This window comes from Chinchilla lanigera, unplaced genomic scaffold (genome assembly GCF_000276665.1).
Source record: "Chinchilla lanigera isolate Chin_1 unplaced genomic scaffold, ChiLan1.0 scaffold00012, whole genome shotgun sequence".
Classification (NCBI taxonomy): Eukaryota; Metazoa; Chordata; class Mammalia; order Rodentia; family Chinchillidae; genus Chinchilla; species Chinchilla lanigera.
This window is the reverse complement of record NW_004955413.1, coordinates 12,608,592-12,626,325: the sequence shown is the minus strand read 5'-3', so window position 1 is coordinate 12,626,325 and position 17,734 is coordinate 12,608,592. Positions and strand designations below refer to the sequence as shown.

The window sequence follows — 17,734 nt, the reverse complement described above, 5'->3', positions numbered from 1 at the left end:
GAGGGAGAGAGAGAGAGAGGGAGGGAGGGAGAGAGAGAGAGAGAGAGAGAAGGTCTGGGGATGTACCTCAGTGGTACAGTGACTTTGGGTCAGATCCCCAGGACCATGAGACCAAGTGTACATTTTAATGGAGTACATGGTGTTTCTATAGGTGTGTAATGTTTATCCACTGTGTAATGTTTGAATCAGAGTAAACCTATCTATCTCCTCAAAGGTTTGTCACTTCTGTAGGGTGAAGCTTTTTGAGAAATGCAGTACATTACTAGTATCTGTTGTCACCCTACCACACAAGAACCCTCCAGAACTCCTTACTCCTCCCTAAATCCAACTTAGAAGTTACAGATGAACCTTTTGTTCAACATGCAGAATACGTGGATTCCTGGCTCTACCTTCAGCTACACTGCCCCCATCTGCCAGCAGGAACTCTCCCATTTTCACTTTTTTCTTTTTAACTTACTTGTTCCTTTCTAGGGTCCATCTAAAAGCAGCTACCCATTAAATTGTCTGGAAAAACACTGCTGAAGATGCAGAAAGCCACATTAGTAGAGCTTGCACGTATAGACAGAATTGTGATTTAAATAAGATTCCAGTGTTTAAGAGACTATGTCTCCTACCTAAAAATCATAAAGCAGATTTCTTTTTATATTCTGTGCTATTCAAAGGCAGTTAAAAAATAATTGCTAACGAATATATCTAAGCAATTATTTTTTGAGTACCAGAAAGATGTTCAACACTGAACAAGAATGGCCTGAAAATAACTCTTAAGATAATCACATGTACAGTAAAACACTTCATATAAAATTGTATAGCAACCTTTTATACTAAAAAAGCCACAAAATATTCAAGAACACAGTTTCATAGACCAAGGCACCTAATTAAACTTGTAAGACTAAGATGGAGATGGACTGAGGCAACAGGCAGTGAAATAACCTACAAGAAACAAAACACACATATTTTTGTCAATTTTTAAGAATCACAGTATAAAAACAAAAAGCATCTAGAAGCATACAGCTGCTACATATATTTCCAAACTTTCTGTCATAAACAACCCTTAAAACAGAGAAACCAGATTATAAATTATTTGACTCTTCCCCCAAAAGTGTCTACAGACTTACAAATAGCTTTTCTGATGCAATATTACAATTAATAGCTCTATAAAATACAAATAATTTCTTTTCAGAGACATTTTATCTACTCTTTTTTTTTTGCCTAAAAATAAGCAAGTAAGAAAGAGAGATTATGGACCAGATTCAAAACTTTGAAGAATCAGTTCATTCAAGAAAATGAAAGACATTGTGCCTTTGGCCCTGAAATTTCATCCCCTCACCCTAAAACTCTTAATAGCAATGAAGCATACACTCCACAAACCAAGTTTAGGAGACTAACTCACGGGTGAGACCAACTCAGACCAAAAGATATGAAAAGTACTGAAGGCTGTGCAAACAGGACACACACGCTGCTGGGAAAATGTCACCGAAGGTCTCTGCTACCTTGGGAGTCAGGTCTGCCAGGGCTCTGGTGTGGAATGGGTCTCACAAAGCCAGGAAGGCCGAACTAATGAACTTGATTCCCAAGCCAGGTCTAAATCTGTTGAGATTTTGATGTCACTGATAAACACATGATGTATGTGTATATATATATATATATATATATATATATATATATATATATATACATAGAGTATGGAGTGCACATATTTTCCAAAACCTGCTCAATAAGATTTGCGAGAGGATGTTCCCCTTCTGGTGACTGCTTTCTCCAAAGAACTGCTTAGGAAATGCAACTTAAACACCAACTTAAAGAAATACTGGCTTGGAGATACAGTGGCAGACCTCTTGCCTGGAAGGCAGGAGGCCCTGGGTCCAATTCCCACTGCCAAAGGGGAAAGAAAAAAATACTGCAGTATACACACTAATCATAGGAATAATACAAAGAATACGCCATATATCTAGTACAAACAGGCCTGGGAGCCTATTCATCCCTCACACCAACTGTGATATTACACATGCCCAGGGCAATGTGTGAGATCCTGAGAGGAGAGGTGCTAGAGCAAGTGCTCTAAAAATGTTTTTGCATGGAATTCTGAGAACCAACAATGCATCCTACACCTTATCGAATTAGAACTATTGTTCCGAGACAAATCAGATGTATGCGATTCTCTGTCCAGACGGAAAGAGACGAGAAAAGTGCTGTCAGGAAAGGACAGGGTGCCACAGTGAGCCAAATGCGACCTGACAGTGAAAAGTATAACAGAAAAGAACCAGGTGCAAGGGGCAGGACCAACCCAATAAAAAGATCTACAAATCAAAAAGCCCGCCAGTCTGGACTGCTTGCTATGGGGTGAATCACCTTAGGAATTTCAGAAGCCCCCAAAGCATCACCATACTCTAGGATAATGCAAACATGGATAAAATAATTGTGAATAATCAAGAAGAAATTATTTTACTTAATAGGAATTATTGATAAAATAAGGGAAATGTAAATATTTCACTGATTCTGAACGTCTACTTCAGTGAAACTGGCGAATGAAAAGCAAGATGGTTTATTGGGAAACCATGGTTTACTGAAACTCATGATTTATTGAGTTCAGAACGAGGCTGACCCACATTCTGGTGCCTTCATCATAGGCTCTAACTGGCTTTATAAAAGAGAGTATGCCTAATTTAAGGAGAGGTCACACTGGCACAAAACACTTCAGGATGACAGGGAAGATAGAGGAACTTCCGAGACAGGAGTTGTCATTAATGTAGTCATCAAGTCTACATGACAAAACAGTGTGTCCAGAAGAAACAGTCCGCTGTGTTGGACACTGATGGACAAAGCTGAATAAACAACTGAAGACCATCCCCAGGGCATCATGAAATGAGGGGTCATTATTATCCTGCTTACACTTCGTCAAAACAAAGAAGTATAACTCTTTTAAGAATTTCTGGCCTGAAGAGGAAAAAAGAAAGGGAGACTTAGCTGGAGATGAAAGGGAGTGTGGGTGTTTTGTTTGATGGAGAAAAGGTTAAGTATGTCGTGACCATTAAGGCTGATGGACAACTTACTTGGGTTGGGAGCCTTCAAGGGATTAATGAAGCACACTCTGGGTGTGTCTGGGTAGGTCATGGAGGTGTGATGCTGGGCACTATATGTATTCCCTGGCCCTTTCCTAACTGGCTCTGGTCCCTTCTCTGTTTCCCAGAATCCATAAACTAAGCAGGTTTGCTCTGCCCCATCCTTCAGCCACGATGTTCCTGCCCTGGAGGCTGCTGACCATGTACTAAATCCTCTGAAACTGTAAGCCAAATTAAATCCCTCCTCATTTTTTTTTTTTAGTTTTGTTTTGTGTTTTTTGTTTTTTTGTTTTTCTTCTGGTACCAGGAATCGAACTCATGACCTTGTGCTTGCCAGGCAGGTGCTTGCTGCTGAGCTAAATCCCCAGCCCCCCCTTTTTTTTTAAATGGTACTGGGCGGGGCTGGCTTGATGCAAGCTGAGCTCCGGCCATAAGCAGGAGAGGAGGGCCAGGCAGGCTGCAGGCGGGCTGGGGCGGAGTAAAGGTATGGTCGGGGGCCACACTAGCTCAGCCAGGAGCAGTTCTGCACCATCACCCAGAGCTACTATCGCAGCGCCATCCTTGCCTACAACATCACCAAGAGGAGCACCTTCCTGTCGGTGCCCCACTGGATTGAGGATATGAGAAAGTACACGGGCTCCCGCATTGTGCAGCTACTGATCAGGAACAAGTCTGAGCTGGCTGAGCTTCGGGAGGTCCAGCTGGCTGAGGTGCAGAGCCTAGCTGAGCACTACAACACCCTGTGTGCCACTGAGACATCCGCCAAGGACTCAAGCAACGTGGAGGAGGCCTTCGTGCTGGTTGCCACTGAGTTCATCATGCGGCATGGGGGCCCCACGTTCAGTGAGAAAAGCACCGACCTCATCCAGCTGGACAGCAAGGACATCAGGGAGAGCTGGGGCTGCGGGTGCTGACCGGCAGGGCTGGGCTGCCTCCTTGCCTCGGGCTCCGCACTGGGAGCGGATGCTGGGAAGGAGGAGCTGGACTCCCTGCAGTGCCCGGTGGCTGGGGAAGTGGGTTCCATGTTCTCCACATTCCAGGACTGCCCTGTGCCCACGAGCTGACCCCACGGTGGGATGGGTTGCCCCGTGCCACCTTCTCCTTTGCCCAGTGAGCTTGACTTTGTAGATTCTGCCAGACTCTTGGGGCCTCTGTCCAGAATCTAGTGAGCAGGAGCTAGCTGGGCAGCGTCCAGAGTGCAGCCTGGCGCTGACTCCCCTGGCTGGAAGTGGCTTCCTCCCTCGTGCCTACCACAGCCCTGGCTGTCCCCTGGGCCCGGCTCGCTGCCCTATCAAGACCTCAGTTTACTGGTAAGATAAGTAAATAAATAAATAAATACATAATACTGGGGATTGAGGACAGGACCTTTGTACTGAGCTACATCCCCAACCTATTTTTTTTGAAATTATTTTTATTTATTATTGAGACAGTGTCTCCTTCAGCTGCTAAACTGCCCAAGGTGGGCATAAACCTGTGATCTCCCACCTGACCTTCCCATAATGTGGGGATTACAGGTGTGCATTACTACATCCAACTTAAACCTCTCCTCCTTTAAACTGTGGGTGTTGGGTATTACGTCCCAGGGACAGAAAGCTAACACATGTGTTTAAGTGCTCAATGGGAATGAGCTAAAAGATAGAGGCTGGACATATAGGAGAAAAATGATATCCAACACACGGAGGAAGGACCTCTGCAAATGCAGGAGGAGACAAGAGCCACAGAGTAGAGGGACTGACCTAGGCGGAAGGAGTGAAGGAAGAAGGCAGACCTGACAGAAGGGCTCTGAAGGAGGTCCTGTATGACTTCCTGTTGCCTCTGAGAAGCAGCAAGTGGGTCTTCTGCTAAGAGGAAAGGGGCTACAAGGTGAGTGGAGAGATAGGCATCTGAGGAAAACAGAGATGTCAAATGGTCCCTAAGGAGAAGCCAGAGAGGACTATGAGCCCCTTCCAGGCCCCTCCTTGAGTGCATATCCCCACCACAGACCTGTGGGGACCATGAGAAATAGTTAGGGTGCACTCTGGATGCCTACGTCTAAAAAGTGCTATTCTCAGCAAGATGAGGTAGCACACACCTATAATTCTAGCACCCTGGAAGACTGACGCTGAGGATTCCAAGTTTGAGCCCAGTCCAGGCAACTTAGTGAGACTGAGCAGGACACTATCACAAAATAAGAAATAATAATTTTTTTAAAAGCCTGGGGATGTAGCCCCATGAGCAGTCCCTAGGTTCAATCCCTAGTACCAGAAAATAAAAAATAAAAAATAATTTAAATTTAAATAAAAGGAAGATCCTTTTCTACTTACAAAGTAGCCTGGACACCTCAGTGCACAGACCAGAGGACCCCTAGATCCGAAACTGTAACATCCTAACAGGTATTTTCATCAACTCACTTCAAAAAACTTAACTTTAGACCCCTGTTTCAGTAAATGTCTTCTGTTAAAACATGAGACTGAAAAAAAATATAATATGTAATCAAATAGAGAATTGAAGACAAAATACTACAGTGAAAAAGTCCTAAGTGATTGTAGATTTCTATTCAAAAATAAATTTCTAGTATTAAATGTTTTTTTTCCAATTTGTTTTGGGGCAAGAGGTTATTAGCACCATAAAGAAAGGTAATAGAAAAGTATGGTGTAAGACAAAGACGTTATTATATTTTGCATGAATGCCTGCTACTGGGAAATTATCAGTTTTTAAAAACAACCATTCCTAGTTCATTAAAGGATAGCCAATTACATCAAATCCCAGCTCCTATTGCATTTTATTTTCCAATTAGGAGTATTCAGGAGACAAGAACACAAGTTGTAGTATAAACTGTACACCTGATTCCCGGTACCAAAAAAATAAAAAACAAATAAATAAACTGTACATTTATATACACTTGCAAGATAAAAGGACATAAAAGACATACAGGTTTTTATCCAACTAAATCACACAAAGTTTGTTTCCAGATTTTTTTTATTAATATTACAAATATAATATTAAATATACTCACTTTCTCTTCTTATTCTACCCTTAAATCTTAACTGGAATCTATGACTAAAAACAGCTAGAATTAATACACAGAGACAGGGATACCTATTTAAAATAAGTCTCTTAAGAATGACTGCGTGGTGATACAACTCCATAATCTCAGCACTCGTGAGGCTGAGCCAAGAGGATCACAAGTTCAAGGAAAGTTTGGGCTATGTAGGGAGTTCAAGGCTGCCCCAGACTATATAGTGAGACAGTCTCAAACAAAGAAAAAAAAGGGAATAATTGCAATTGTTCAAAACACACCTGAATGATAATAAGAAAAGGAACACAAATTGAAAACAAGTAGATACTTGTGAATTATCATGAATGTAAACCCAGCAAGGATGGACAGTGTTGATAAGTACAGATTGAGCAGACAGGGACAGGGGAAAAGGCAATGAGCATGGGAACATACAGCAGTACAACTAATACTCCAAGTTACAAAACACATTTCCCAGCTCTACGTACAGCCAATCATGGCGGCCATGTAACTCAGCTCAGGTTATCATGATGCAGTTAGTGTGGTGTGAAACTTTCAGGTGGGACAGACCCGCCTTCACTGCCATCCACGCCCTAAGAAACTGTCTTAGACATGGGGTGCCCTGGAGTGTGACACTAGTTGCCATGTGCTTTGGAACTGGAAAAGAACAGTAGCCTATGTCTCCAAGATCTTTGTGGAGCTCCCACAACACCCAGAAATGCTTCCCTCTGGACTTCGTGCAGAATAAATACCCATGTGATTAAAGCACTGGCTGAACCTTTCCAAACAAAAGTGATTCCTAACTGATAACAGAATCAGGCTTCACAGACCAAGGCTTGACAGATAAACACAGCGCTTCTCCCTCTGCTCCAAGGTTTCACTTTATAGTTTCATTTACCCAGGGTCACCCACAGTCCAAAAATATTTAATGGAAAATTCCAGAAACAAGCAATTCATAAGTTTTAGAATGCACTGCATCCTGAGTAGGAGGATGAGATCTTGTGCTGTCCCACTCTGTCCTAAGCAGGATGGGGGTCATCCCTTTGTCTAGCGTACTCACGCTGGACATGTCACCCGCCCCTGTCACGTAAGGACATTTCAGATATTGAACTGGTTATACTGCGGTACTGGTGCAGCAGTAACCGCAGATCGCAGCCCAGTACTGTCACAGTGTCCACGGCATTCACCCCACTTCCTATCAGCACTGGCACTGTGCTCTCTCCCTCCACCTCAACTAGGGTGACAACAGTTGATGGTGACAAGAAGATGCTCCGAGAAAGAGGCCACCTTCACCTTTCATTACAGGATACTGTTATCACTGTGCTATGCTATTGATATTGACCACCTATGGTGCTTAATTCATATAAATTGAACTTCATGATGGACATAAACATAAAAGAAAAAACAATGCATACTATCTAAGGTTTGAGGTATCCACTGGGGGGTCCTAAAAAACATTCCTTGAAGGGGGCTGGGGATTTAGCTCAGCGGCAAAGCGCCTGCCTGGCAAGCGCAAGGTCGTGAGTTCGGTTCCCGGTACCGGAGAAAAACCAAAACCAAAAAAAACAAAACAAAACAAAAAAAACATTCCTTGAAGGTAAGGGAGGACTAGCACATAGAAAGACAGAGTCACAGAGAGAAATCCAGGAGACACTGACAAGTCCAATAAGCAGGTTAAGCAAAAGCACATTAAATATGGCCGAGGATAATGCTCAGTGGCACTGCACCCGCCTGGCAAGCACAAGGTTCTGAGTTCGATTCCCTGTACAAAAAAAAATACATTAAATATAACATTTAAATTTTTTATAATGAGTAAGTAACATGTGTGTGTACATAGAGAAAAAAGTCTGGAAAGTTACTCAATTGTAGTATTACCTGAGGTTACTTCTAGGAATAAAATTATAAGACTATCTACTTCCTTTATCACTAATTGGAATTTTAATGGTATTTTGGTAGGACTTTCATAATTAGAATAAAATATCCCTTTTAACTGATACACACATATCTAGCCAGGTTGTAATGCACACCTGTAATCCCAGCCCTTAGGAGGCTGAGGCAGGAAGATCACTGCTACCAGTTTGAGGCCAGCCTGGACTACATAGTGAGACCTTATCTGAAAACTACAAAACAAAACCTAAAAAAATACCACCCTGGCTTTAATTTGTGATTTCATTATAAATTTCTGATTTTAATTACTTGTTATAATGACGTTTTTAGAGAAAATTGTACTTTCGTTATCAATGTCTTCATTTTTGGTATACAAAATATATTTAAGGCAAATCTATTTGATTTTTTAATGTTGAATTGTAATATCATTACTAGAAAGGGCGCTACCTTATTGTAATCTAGTGAATCATTATTAATCTCAAAGATAAATATTAAATAACATATAAATAACATGTACAAACACTAGAAGTAGAAACAAACGATAAACCTATTAATAAACCACATCCTCAAGGTTCATAAAGATTCACATAAAAAAGAAAGGCTTTCCCCAACTTATTAAAATAAATTTTGGAGCCGGGCATGGTGGCACATGCCTGTAATCCAAGCACTCAGGAGGCTGAGGCAGGAGGATCACTGCGAGTTCGACACCAGCTCGGGCTATAAAGTGAGCTCAAGGCCAGCCTGAACTGCATAGCGAGACCCTGTTTCAAAAAGACAAAACAAAACACAAAATCAAATCAAAGGGAAATGTGGGCCTGGGGATGTAGCTCAGTACAAGGCTCTTGGCTCAATCCCCAGTACGGTTAAAAAAAAAAAAGGTACAATAAATTTTGGAGCCAGGGGTGGTGGCTCACGCCTATAATCCCAGCACTCAGGAGGCTGAGGCAGGAGGATCACTGTAAGTTGGAGGCCAGCCTGGGCTACAAAGTGAGCTCAAGGCCAGCCTGAGATGCATAGCAAGAGCCTGTCTCAAAAAGACAAAAATAAATGAATAAATAAATAAATAATAAGTTTTGGGAGCTTGGCATAGTGCTACGTGCCTATAACCCCAGGAATCTGGGAGGCCCAACCAGGAGGATGACAAGTATGGACCCAGCCTAGGCAATCTAGATTTGGCAAGACCTTTGCTCAGAAAATAAAAAGGTCTGGGAGCACAGCTCAATGGGAAGACCCTGGGTTCCTCTGTGATAAGTCACAAGGCAACCCCACCCCCTGCAAGGGATTTAAGCTCTTTTATTAAGGAGTTAATAAAAACTCCTTCCTCCTTACCTGTTCCCCTCCAGTTCCCCTCGACAAAAGCCAACCTCGCCCTCACTCACCTTGGCAGAACCACATGTTCAACTCTGACAAACACCACCCTCGCTCGGGCTGTTCTGACCCACAGACACCCGCTGCTCCGGCTGTTTTGGCCCACAGACATCCCCTCCCGGAAAATGTTCTGGCCCATTCCGACACGCTCCCCAAAAGTTAGCTTTAAAACCCCATGCTTTGCTCAGCTCAGGGCTGTCCTACTCCGCTAAGCAGCCCGCCATGTTGCTCCCCCCAATAAAGACTCCTCTCGTGTCAGAAAGTCTGGTCTAGTTCTGTGTAGGTCTCGGCCCGATCATATCACTCTGTACTGCACAGAGAGAGACAGAGAGACAGAGAGAGACAGAGGGACAGAAAGAAAAAAATTGCGGCTGCAGCAGCTGGAGACGCAGGCTTGGGGCCTGGGACACCCTCCCAGCGCTGTGGAACTGTGGAGATGCCGCGCCCTTTGGCTGTGGGCAGATCAAAACGAGGCCGGCTGAGAGGAGCCCTCTGCCAATCGCATCCAGCTGGCGCGGCCGCCAGTTCTGCCCACCCAGCCCCAGCCCCTTCCAAGCGGTGGCCCACTTTCAGGGAGTCGTGTATCGCTGGGCTCTCCCTGTGTGCGGGCAACCGCAGTGTCCTCTGAGCCGCCTTTTCACTTACCCACCCCAGGAAGCCTCCCCTGAAGCCCTGTTCTGGGCTGACTGGCTCTCTTTGGGTTCCCATAACGACAAGCGCCTTTTCCCGTCGCCACACCCCCTGGTCCGTTTAGCGCTTACTTACTTTTCCGCCTTCCCCACTAGTGCGTGGTTCAGTTTTAAGTCTTTGGCAGAGTGCCTGGCCGCAGAAATGCTGTCACGCTAGTTCTTCAACGAAACGTTAAGCAGAATTGTGAAGTACTAACAAAAATAAATAAACAAATAAAACTACTCCGAAAGGAGTGGGAAGGGAATGTCCAGAAAAAAAAGAAAGAAAGAAAGACAGAAACAGAGACAGAGACAGAGACAGAGACTGAGAATGAATTGATGGATAGATAAGCAAACAAACAGGTAAACTGACTGTGTAAAAGACTTCCCTGGAGTGATTCATGTACTGAGTAACGTAACAGTATAGACTGATATAGAATGGTAGTAACTACTCCTTTCTAAAAGAAAAGCATACTAGTAGTATAAAATTTTTTTAAAAATCTGTGAATCTATGGCATGGAAATAACTATTCATCTAAGCACCAAGAAGGAAATAAAAAGTTCACACAGATAAGAAACTGCCTAGATGGGGAATAAGGGTGAGTAATCTTAGCCATGTTTTCTCCTAAATTCACCCACTGATCTCACGGTTTGCAACCCCAACAGGCGTCTCCAAGACATGCTGCCTCTTCTCAGATGCCCATCATTTTCTGTCTGACTCCCCAGGGAAGAGTGGGGTCTCCGTTTTGGGGAAGGACACGCACTCACCTTCCCACTGGCCGGTCAGCACCAGGCTCCTATTAATGACCACGTCAATTTCCGTAGCCCCGTCTTCCACAGCTAATCGGATCTCTTCTAATCGTGTTTTTAAATGAGTCTGTGCAGCCGGAAAGCCAGTGGCCACTAAACAGAATGGAAGGGAGGAAAAACAGAAGTGAGGAAAGGAGACGGGAAGGTAGAGAAATAGAGGGAAAAAAGCAAATTTCAACTGGTTAGTAACTAAACAAAGAATTTCATTTCCAACCCACCCCCCAAAAAACACCCAACGTTTAGAAACCAAAGCATTAATGACACTTGAGAACATCATTTATACAGCTGAGCATGGTGGCATAACTCTATTATTCTAGCTTTTGGGAAGCTGAGACAGGAAGGATCACAAGTTCAAGGCCAGCCTGAACTACAGAAATCCTGTCTCAAAAAAACAAAACTAAAAAGGACTTCACTTATAACATAAATGTGAAGAAAGAGAATGTTATGTCACATTGCTTTGGTGTTAGGACAAATATTAATATTATATTCTCTGGAGGACCTCAGATTAAGATGTGCAGAGATGCTTATGAGGGTATACTGAGTAACTAGCAATGAAGAAAACATGTTCTCAACACGGCCCCAGTCATAATAGTAGGTGTGGACTGCTTTGATGAAGACTAGTTATTCAGGATCCTATTCTTGATTGAGTTGGCCATCTTCATGTACTCATTTACTGCTGATTTAATCTTGATTTATTCACTTGTGAACAAACCTCGTTAGCTGTAGAAAACAGATTATAATATAATTTCGTCCCACTGCCTGTCTTAAAACAACCAGTTAGGCACAAGATAATAAAGGATAGAAGGTATGAGAAGGAAAAGCACCTACTAGGTCCAGAGGATTGCAGAACAGAGCAGGCAACTAGAAAACCAGGAATAAAAAAAATGAAAACGTATCTGCACTTGCCAAAAAGTTTTATTTTTAAATGAGAAGAAAATGGAAGTACATCAACATTTTTTGAAAAGTATTAATATTTTTATATACCATTCATCCCATTCCTGTCTGTAAAAACCTATTGTCTTCCCTTTCCCTCTTCTAATATCTTTAAAAGTAGAATCTAATTTCGAATCTGTCTATCCGTCCTTCCATCTGTCTCTCCCTCCACCCACAGACAGAGTCACTAAAATGAGACTTGGGAATGTCTCCTCGCGCCTACCAAGTGCCCCTGCCTCTACCTTGAGTCAGGGACTCCCGCAGGTGCCACCCCTCATGTGTCTCCTGGGCTTCTCCTCTCCCACAGGGTCTGGCATGAGTTCCCCTAATTCCACTTTTCCCCTTTCTCATTTGTCTCTGGAAGCTCATCAAGCCACATCTATACTTAAAACCTTTCAGAGCCACCCTTGTCACCCGAATAAAGCTCAAATACCACAGCACTGCAGGAACGGCCTGTGCCACCGGGCCCCGAGACACCTCTCCAGCTGCAACTCCCGCGGCTCCCACGGCACCTTCCTCTCGAATCCAACTACTGCAAACGCCTTTCAGTTCCTGAACACGCTCCTGTGGCTTCACAGGTTAGCTCCTCTGTCCAAATGCCATTCCCTCCTGCCAACACTGTCAACTCCCCTCCATCCTTAGGGCCTGAAATAATGATCCTCTTTGCTAGGATGCATTCTCTCACTCTCTGAGTGCCAGCAACCTTTGTAAAACAAATCATTCCCTGCTCAGAGTTACAAGTGTACCTTCTGTACATCTTCATTACTGTATTTTCCGTTACATGACAGCCATATATCTACACCAGAATAATACGCATACGTGGGTATGTAGAACACTACACCACACACTGTAATTTTTCCACCTGATTGTCCCTCTTACATGAACTAAATTTCCTTAAAGATGAGGATATAGTTCTATATTCTTCAGACTTAAGGTATGTTCTTCACCAAATAATGAAAAAATACTAAAATCAGAGGTCAGTATAACTAATATAAAATTAATTTAAATACTGGTATAAATGTATGCATAATATCCCACACTGTCTGAGTTGATGACAGGACCATGTTCAAAAATAACAAAAGCCACAACCAATCTTACCTGATGCCACCGGGATGTCACAGCCAGCTGCCTTCAGGGCTTTCACAGCATCACAAACCCGGGCAGGATAAACACAAACAGCAGCCGTAGTGATGCCTTCGAAGGAAGAAATCATAACAGCCTACTTTATATGAAGTTCAACTCACACAATATGCTTTTAATTACTGTTTATACTACAACATTGGCAGAAATCAAAATGAGAGAAAAACTAATTCCCCCACGATGCGGCAATAAATTAAAAGGTTTTTCCTTTCTACACGGCCATGCAGTTCTCGAAAACAGGGTTCATTTTCTGACGCTATGCTCAGGGAAACAATTTTGATACATTGTTCTTGGAGGCTAAGACTACACACTATTTTGTTTACATTCCTGAAGGATAGTCGGTCATTGTGACTCAATGAAAATATTTTACTTCATGGAAAAGATAAAAACTAGGTTTGTACAACATTCAAAGAGGACAAAGGATGAAGAAAAAGGTAAGTGAAATTTACAGGGTTACAACAAAGTGACATGTAACTACACTTCTTTTTTCTTTTGCAAGAAATAAAACCTGAACCTGGAGCCCTCATCTGAAGGTATACGTGCTTCAATTTGAAAAAAATAAAAATTAGCTACTACAAAACCAAGCAGTATCATAAACTCACACAAAGTTGTTACTTTTAGTGCTATAGATAAGGTGAGAGTTCCTGGTTGTGTTTTGCTTTGTATTCTGGTGCTGGGGATTGAACCCTGGGCCTCGCACACACTAAGCATGTGGCCGTCACTGAGTTATACTCACAATCCCAATAAGGTGTTTTACTGTCAGCTAGCAAGAAACATAATCAGTACTTCTCAAATTACTGCGATGCCTGCATTATGCTAGTGTGATACCTTTATCCGCATTTATTACAGGCAGCAGCACTATGGAACCAAGAAGTATCCGTCCACAGAGAGGAGATCTGGCTCCTAAAGCCAGGACACTAAACAGCAAGACAAGTTGGAAAGACCTCTTAGCCTTCCATTTCTGTTTCCTCACTTAGAGAGGAGGGAAAGAGCCAGGCATAGGGTGGTGCACGCCTGTAATCCCAGCACTCTGGGAAGCTGAAGCAGGGGGATCACAAGTCGGAGGCCAGCCCAGGCAGCTCTGCAACTTAAGAAGATCCTATCTCAAAATAAAAAACTTTTAGAACAGTATGGGGATGCAGCCTTGGATTCAATCCCCCAGAGAGAGACAGAGAAACAGAGAGAGACTCCATTTCTAAAATTAAGCTCCAATCTTACGGCAACTTTAGAAATTCTTTCCTGTGCCTACTGAGGAAGTGAAAGACCTAATATACGAGCATGCAATATTTACCATTTACATTTTACTCTCTAAAGTATTTCATTTACTCACAAAAAATACTTTTATGTATGAGATGTGATTATTAAGTAATGAGACGATCTTGTTCACATGTGGCTAGGGAATCAGAATCAGTATTTTAGAGTCACTAGATAGAAAACTTCCAAAGGTGAAGAGTTGAAAAGAAATATAAGAAAACTCTCAACCAGAAACTTCAATCCGTCGATAGAACTGACCTAAAAACAAGCCTCAGATTCCCTTCATGATATTTTTCAAGGAAGAATCACAAGTATTTGTTTATATGCACATGGCCAGGGTTTTAATCACAGACTTTATCACTACTGTCATCTCTGCAGCTGAATCTTAAGCTCTCTTGGAGCCAGTAATTAGTACTATAAGCAGGCAAACACCAAATGCATTACACAGAACATTACCTTCATCATACATATTTAAGGCTTTTAAGAGATCTTCCCGAATTGGGTATTTGGCTTTATAACAGAGCCTTTGAATATTGGAAAAGGTATCATCACCGGACAGTGTAGTGAGATCTATACAGGTAACCGCTTTGAGGAGCCAAGCAGCCTGGTAGGAAGAAAAGAAACAGAAAGCAAATAAAAAATAAAATTAATTTCCAACTCTATGGATGGAACATCATTAGACAAATAGGGATACTAATATGTGACATTTACACTGTTCTAAGGTATATTATGATATAGGATATAAACAGAATTCAAGATGAACCTTACCAGCATCAAACAGACAGGAAAAGTAGCCTTCCACTGTTTTCTCCCACAGGTAGCCCACACTGAAACCTCTAATTTACCACATGTCCCACTTCTGACTTCACCTTCGCATTCACTGCGGAGCCTGCAACGGCTACACGGATCGAAGAACTCTGGCAGATTTCTATCTTAATTTTTGCTCCCACTCTAGAGTCAGAGAGGAGACATTATTTTTAAAAGTCTCTGAGTGACTTGTTGATTCCTTTCAATTTAACTCAATGCCATTTTTAAAACAATCATCGTTATTTCACAACTCATTCTGACGAATTTCCTTTTATCTTTTCAATCAGACTATTTCCAAGGATGAGCAAAATGTGAACTGTCACTCTGAAGGATTCAATCCCATTATCCTGCCTCCCTCGGGGAAGGGACTCTCAATTCCATTTAGACCTGCACAGCATGTCTGTGGCTGCTATATGCCGAAGAATATGCTGACCACGAGGACTCTGCAGAACACTGTTTTGGGAATTTTGAAAAATGACATATTAAAACTAACAGGAAGGTAAACACGATGTCAAAGCAGGTCAATTTTCATACCTCCAGGCCTCAACAGTAGACATAGCGGGTTTAGATGTTATGGCTTTAAAATTAAAATAGAAGACAACCGAAGAAGGCATGTCTAAGAAATTGAATAAGTGTGTGGAGAAAATACGCCATTTAATTCACTCATGAATAAAGATGCTGCAAATTCATTTGCGGTTTTGCCACTGAAGAGTGATAAGATTTTTAACTTGTTTGGATAAATGTGTTATCTTTCTCCAACCCGTCATCATCATATATGAATTATTAAAATAAGTCAGGGACAGCTGCAATCTTTTAAGTTTCGATGCATCTTGAGAAAAATTCAATACTGTGGCCTTGAGGGAAGAGGCCTCGCATTGTGAAACGCAGGTACGGGATGCTCAAGAAGAACCCTTACCTGCCACTCCTTCTTCACAGTTCTGCGAGCCTGGATTTGTTCCGCCCGCCTCAGCACTGCCGGCTGATTCACTTGTATTTTGGAGATCCAGCTAAGGTCTACAGGAGAGAGAACACCACTTTCTGAAACTGCAAAGTTTAAACACAGTCACCTCCAGTTACAGAGTACTTGAAAGGACACATTCATCATTTGATATCAATGTTGTTCTCAAACACACGCTTCTTTTTTCCGCACAACAACTACATAATAACCTTGTTGGAGGAAGGCAGGTCACCACAAGGCACACTTCACATACATCAAGTGCACTGGGAGCCTGAAGAACCTGTATCGATTCCCTGCACAGACAATAATAACTGGGGGGGGGGGTGTTGTGCACCCCACACCATGTGCCTCCTGACGGCAAAGACTTATATGTGAATGTCTAGTCCCAGAGAGCAAATGATTAATACATATGTGAATTAATGCAGGGGCTTAAAGGAATCCTTGATTACTACCCCTTTACTGACAAGATTAATATCAACTAGATAGGATAGGATACAACCCATCAAAGGAGGATTTTTCAAAACATATTAGAAATAACAATATTGATATACCAGAAGTTAGAAAAAAGGGAAAGCAAAAAGCCACTCAAAGTTTGGGAGACATCTCTGCGGCTTGTATTCTAAAAGCTCTTGCTCCTGCCTGGTCTTAAATTCTCTTTCTGCTTCCGGTTGACTGTATCCAGGCTAAGGTGAGCCAGCTCCCAGACACAGCTAACACCTGGATGCACCTCTGCCACACAGCAAGTGTTATACTCATCAAGCAGTGGTGGTGAAATGGTGCCTTACTGTACTCACCACACAGTGAGTCGTGATCTTTCTCACTGTGGGAATCATACATCCAACACCATGCCTAGTGCACACGTATTTCAACATCCTCCAATAGGGTCAGGGGTGTAGCTCAGCGCCACAAGTGCCTGTGTGGCAAGCGCAAGGTCCTGAGTTCGATTCCCAGTACCAAAAAAAAAAAATCCCTAACATCCTCCACTGATACCCAGGAACAGGTAGCCCACAGGATACTGTACATGTGCCCATTTACTCTCTGCAACTAAGCTCATTTCTATACCATCACTCCAGGGACTCCACAACATTGAAAAATCACCTTAGAGATCTTTAAAAGACTACAGAGAGTTATCCATTAGAAAAAACACCTCAATTACACAGCTTTATAATAGGATAGGAAAAAAACACTGATTGTGAACTTTACATAACACAAATAAAAATAAAGTACTTGTAGCTACCACAAAGATGAGACCAAGATAACCAGTATTTACCAAAGTCATTGTCTCCCGTTTCCATTTACTTCGTGAAAGTTTAATAGTAATGGTACAGAAATTCCTGGTTGGAGTCTGAATGTTTAATAATGATAGTCTTATTTAAACATCACTAACGAAGGAGCAGAGCTTGGGTGCCTTCTTTCTCTCTAATTAAATTATTTTGTTAGCTGAAATCATTTCATAAAACAGATTTTTAACATTTCAATCCATCTGCTCCTGCTTCTCACAGATATGTTTTCCTGTCGGTTTGCTCAGTCAACTTCACAGCCAACTTCACAGAGAAAAGGAGACGCTGGGGGTCACAGACACTCCTGCCTCTTCTTTCCCACCCAAAGGCTAGCTGGTTCTAGGCAGAGCTCAAGGGCTTAGGACCACACAGACGTACCAGACGTCTCCTAATTTATCTAAGACCTGGTACAACTTCCTCTTCGCAATACTGGAAAGGATCTTATTGCTTGATTGACTGATTGTGATTCTTTTAAAATCACTAATAATGGTAATTGGGGCTGGGGATTTAGCTCAGCGGCACAGCGCCTGCCTGGCAAGCGCAAGGTTGTGAGTTCGGTTCCTGGTACCGGGGGGG

The 17,734-nt window shown here is 42.5% G+C and overlaps 1 protein-coding gene and 1 pseudogene across 2 annotated transcripts in view; one reads left to right on the top strand and one right to left on the bottom strand.

Moving 5' to 3' along the window:
• The window catches only part of Dera (deoxyribose-phosphate aldolase (putative)), a 111,645-nt gene that overhangs the window by 56,660 nt on the left and 37,251 nt on the right, over nt 1–17,734 (bottom strand). Inside the window, exons 2-5 of one of the 2 annotated variants that reach the window (XM_005379023.1) lie at nt 15,837–15,934; nt 14,570–14,717; nt 12,818–12,913; nt 10,745–10,879 (exon numbers count right to left, since the gene is read on the bottom strand). In XM_005379023.1, the coding sequence (XP_005379080.1) occupies nt 10,745–10,879; nt 12,818–12,913; nt 14,570–14,717; nt 15,837–15,934 (477 nt within the window). Of the gene's footprint in view, nt 1–10,744; nt 10,880–12,817; nt 12,914–14,569; nt 14,718–15,836; nt 15,965–17,734 lie in introns of both variants that reach the window. The other variant, XM_013511619.1, reaches the window with a different exon arrangement.
• LOC102010891 lies at nt 3,394–4,356 on the top strand (annotated as a pseudogene).